The following is a 4,141-nucleotide window of genomic DNA, read 5'->3' on the forward strand; positions in this document are numbered from 1 at the left end:
CTGCCGTGGTGGCTGGGGAGAGAGTTAAGGGAAAGTGAAGATACTTTCCGGTGTGATGGCGACGATCTCAAATTCTTTCTAGGTCCCTGCATCCCTCTCACGTGCTCTGGGAAATAGTCAGTCAGCACTTTAACCTGGATCGAATCTTCCACGCGTTGGGCATTCCTGTCTTCCTTCATAACTCACTAACTCAAAAGAGGGCAGTGTCAGCACCCAGAAACACAGGGGGCAGTCACCTGCCACTCACAGGTTTGCTGGATGCGACCTTGTTTTCTCTCCTTTCCGGGTCATTCGGTTCCTCCCCGTCCAGTACATGCCTCAGCTTCCGCCGTTTCCTTTGCTGGATCCCGAAACTCTTGGCACGTCGATCCGCCTGTGGACATTTACACACGCATGTCAAGAGGCCGAGGAAGCGCAGTCACCATCTGAGACGCGGCTGTAGCGTGTCGCTGCACCATCCCAGCCCGGCTTAACGGCTCCGCTGTCTCTTGTGCTTTACAGATCCAGGCGGCAGGTCCTCAGCATTAGGCTCTGTGCGCACCTTCCTCTGAAGCCGGACTCACAGGCCCTTCCTGACCCCGGTGAGCGCGTTGGGGCTCCTTCCACTTCCAGCATCCCGCCCTTGCCCCTCAAGCTTCGGTGGCCCAGTCTCACCAAGTAGACGAGATGGCTCAGCCTTTAAGGCCATGGAAGCTAGTGAGCCGTGTCCATGACTGTAAGCCGGGGGGAAGCTGTGGGGCACCCACAATGATACTTGTCATCAAGCTTCTGGCTCCTTTGGGGAGTCGGAAATAACAACTTGAAACGCATACACGATCGGTTGCAGGCGGGTCCCCAGCAGTCTGGCCATGGCATCTCTGAGAAGGAGCCGGGACGGCCCTCACAGTGCTGCAGCCCCTCTGTGAGGGTGTCAGCACCCAGAGGACCCTCTGCGTGGAGCCCATGAAGGTCCAGAGAGGGACGCCTCTGCGTGTGCCGTCGCCTTGGGGTGAGACGCCGGGCCACCTCCTCGTGGTGGTTTCCTCTTCCGGGGCTCCAGCTAGACAGAGAAGGCGTGACAAGAGCCATCGTTCCCACCGCAGAGAGTCTGATGGCAGCGTCCTCGTTGAGGGGCCCAGCTGAGGTAAGTGGCCCCCAGACCCACCCCGTCTCAACACTGAATCCCCAGCTGACATCCTGCAGCGCAGGCCTGGCTTCCGGGACAGTGACGTGCGTGCGGGTGACAGCTGGAGTGATGAGGTATGGGAGGGTCGACAGCATGAAACAGTCCGAGTCACTGTCACGGAAAGAACAGACTGGGGCGAACAGGTGGGAGAGGGAGGTCGGGTCAGAGTCTCCCTGAGGACCAATCCCAGAGCGTAGCCAGCAGCACCAGGTCTTCTGGCTCTGGGCAGAGAGACAATGGGGACCGGAGCCCATCGAGCCCCCACGATGTGGGGAGGGTGTCCTGGTCCTGGACAGAGATCGCGGTGCACCTGGGCCACCGTCCTCCAGAGAAGAGCACGTGACACCAGTTACTTCTCTCTCCTGCAGGGCACAGTGGCCTTTGAAGATGTGGTCGTGTACTTCTCCTGGGAGGAGTGGGGGCTCCTGGACGAGGCGCAGAGATGCCTGTACCATGACGTCATGCTGGAGAACTTTGCCCTCGTGACCTCACTGGGTAAGAGCCTCACACTCCCCAACACACCCCCACATCCCCCTGCAAGCTGTCCTACTTCTCTGGCTAGGCTCTGGGGTCAGAACTTGCCCCCTTCCTAGCTCAACTAGGTAGCTTACTGTCCAGCACACCTGGCCCATATCCCGGTCTTTCTCCCTAATCTGCTAGCTCTTGCTGTCACTGGTCTACCCACGTTCTTGGAGACCACGGGCCGAGGTGCCACCCAGGAGGCCCGGCCTTGGTGAAAGCAGCACTGGGTGTGTGCACACTTCCGGCACCGCACCTCGCGTGTCTTTCCTCCCCCGTTCTCGACACTTCCTAACTCCATTCTCGTTTCTATTCCGAATCCTGGTCCTGGCCACCCCCCGTGTTAGCTCCGCAGCATGTCTGTGTCTCCAGAAGCACGCACACAGCTAGGAATGAGCCTCTGCACATGCGCCCTTCTCTGTAGACGGCCGCAGCCAGCTCTTCCTGGGCCTGCACGTCATCTTCCACACAGCCGGGGCCCTGCCGCGGGTCCCGGGCCAAGGACTCAGTTGGGGAGCCCTGCGTGCTTCTTGTGGCTCTAAAGTCCTAGAACTGCCAAGCAGCACTCTTTGAGGCACCTGCTCCCAACACTCACCTTAGAAAGCAGCTCCCCTGACACGCCGGTGATGGGGGCTGCCCCCTCCCCCAGAGCCAGCGTGCACAGCAGCCCACCTCTGCTTCCAGGTTGCTGGTACGGAATGGAGGCAGGGGCGCTGTCTGGGCTCGGTGTGCCTGCGGCGCACACGGCAGCAGCCCAGGGCCTAGACTCGGCCCCGGCCGCTCAGAAGACGCCTTGTGCAGCCTGGTTCAGCCCCAGCCTGCGCTGGCACCAGCAGCCCCTGGAGGAGAAGCCGCTGCAGGGGGACACGGACACGGCCTCACTTGTGACGAGCTGCACGCTCCACGTGTCGGGGAAGCCCTTCGCCCTCACCTGCGCGGCCGTCGGGAAGGACCTCCTGGCCATGTTGAGTCTTCTGCAGCATCAGGCCACTCTCAGAGGCGCAGAGGCCCCCAAGAGCTTCGAGTGTGGGGACGAGGAGGCCTTTCCCGGCGGGACGAGTCATTGCGGGTTCGGGGACTACGGGGACCCCTCCCTGGGCTGCGAGTACGCACTCTTTCAGCCGGCACCCCCTCCGGAGAGCCGGGACTGCCGGAAACCCTTGCACCACAGCGCCGCCCTGCGCCAGTGCCCGGCGCCGGAGCCGGCGGCGAGGCCTTACGCGTGCGCCGACTGCGGGCGGACCTTCAGCCAAAGCTACAGCCTCATCCAGCACCACCGGATTCACACGGGGGCCCGGCCCTACAAGTGCAGCGAGTGCGGCAAAGCCTTCACCTACAAGCTCAGGCTCGTGCAGCACCTGCAGATCCACACGCGGGTGAAGCCCTTCGAGTGCGGGGACTGCAGGAAAGCCTTCAGCTACAGCTCCACGCTCATCAAGCACCAGAGGGTGCACACGGGCGCCAAGCCGTACAAGTGCGGCGAGTGCGGCCACTCGTTCAGCCAGAGCTCCAACCTCATCCAGCACCAGAAGATCCACAACGGCGCGCGGCCCTACAAGTGCAGCGAGTGCGGCAAGTCGTTCAGCTACAAGTGCAAGCTCGTGCAGCACCTGCGCATTCACACCGGCGAGCGGCCTTACGAGTGCGGCGAGTGCGGCCGCTCCTTCAGCCACAGCTCCACGCTCAACCAGCACCGCAGGATCCACACCGGCGCCCGGCCGTACAAGTGCGCCGAGTGCGAGAAGTCCTTCAGCCAGAAGTCCAACCTCATCCAGCACCAGAGGGTTCACACGGGGGAGAGGCCTTACGAGTGCGGGGAGTGCGGCAAGTCCTTCAGCCAGAGCTCCCACATCATCCAGCACAGGAAGCTGCACACCAGATGACCTCGCGCATGCGGCACCCGGGCGCCAGCCCCGTCGGCTGTACCCCTCACGGCCCCGGAGATCATCTTGCTGCCACAGACCGGGGACGGGCCTGACACCCGGGGCCCACGGTGCTCTTTCTTCGCTCGGTGGAACAGAACCGGGAGTCTGGCCCTCGCGGAGGTCCTCTGCTGGAGAGTCGGATGTCATACACGGCTGGAGTGCGCGAGTGTATGTATGACCCCTCCCCGCTCCTCGGGAGCCTCGGTTGCCTACTCCGGCCCAGTAGTTCACCCGTGCCTGACGCCTGCTCCCTCCCGGCAGGGTCTAGCTTCTCGGTAGCCACAGGCAGCAGCGCAGGGCAGGGCTCGGCTCATTCCCTCCTTTCTGCCTGAGGAGGGCTGTCATGCCCCCTTCCTGGCCAAGGTCACTCCAGGTCATGCTCTTGGCTTCCAAAGCCTGCTGCTCCCCACTTCTGGTCTCGCTCGTTGCTGCCACTTGTCTCCCAGGAGAGACCCCTAGGGCTTCCCTTCGTGGGCCTCATTTGTGCCCTGGATGTCAGCCCAGAGGACTGCACGTAGACTTGTCGTGACAA

At 62.5% G+C, this 4,141-nt stretch overlaps 1 protein-coding gene across 3 annotated transcripts in view; it reads left to right on the top strand.

The window, feature by feature from the left end:
* Nucleotides 1–3,712, top strand: part of LOC105309037 (zinc finger protein 211-like) — a 12,469-nt gene extending 8,757 nt beyond the window's left edge. For 2 of the 3 annotated variants that reach the window (XM_011385119.2, XM_023525985.1), the window contains exons 4-6: nucleotides 827–1,123; nucleotides 1,534–1,660; nucleotides 2,369–3,712. In XM_011385119.2, coding sequence (XP_011383421.1) covers nucleotides 1,091–1,123; nucleotides 1,534–1,660; nucleotides 2,369–3,567 — 1,359 coding nt within the window. In that variant the 5' untranslated portion in view covers nucleotides 827–1,090 and the 3' untranslated portion in view covers nucleotides 3,568–3,712. Of the gene's footprint in view, nucleotides 1–465; nucleotides 582–826; nucleotides 1,124–1,533; nucleotides 1,661–2,368 lie in introns of those variants that run through there. The other variant, XM_011385120.2, reaches the window with a different exon arrangement.
* The last annotated feature ends 429 nt before the right edge of the window (nucleotides 3,713–4,141 follow it).

The sequence above is a fragment of the Pteropus vampyrus genome, unplaced genomic scaffold (genome assembly GCF_000151845.1).
Source record: "Pteropus vampyrus isolate Shadow unplaced genomic scaffold, Pvam_2.0 Scaffold661, whole genome shotgun sequence".
Lineage (NCBI taxonomy): Eukaryota > Metazoa > Chordata > Mammalia > Chiroptera > Pteropodidae > Pteropus > Pteropus vampyrus.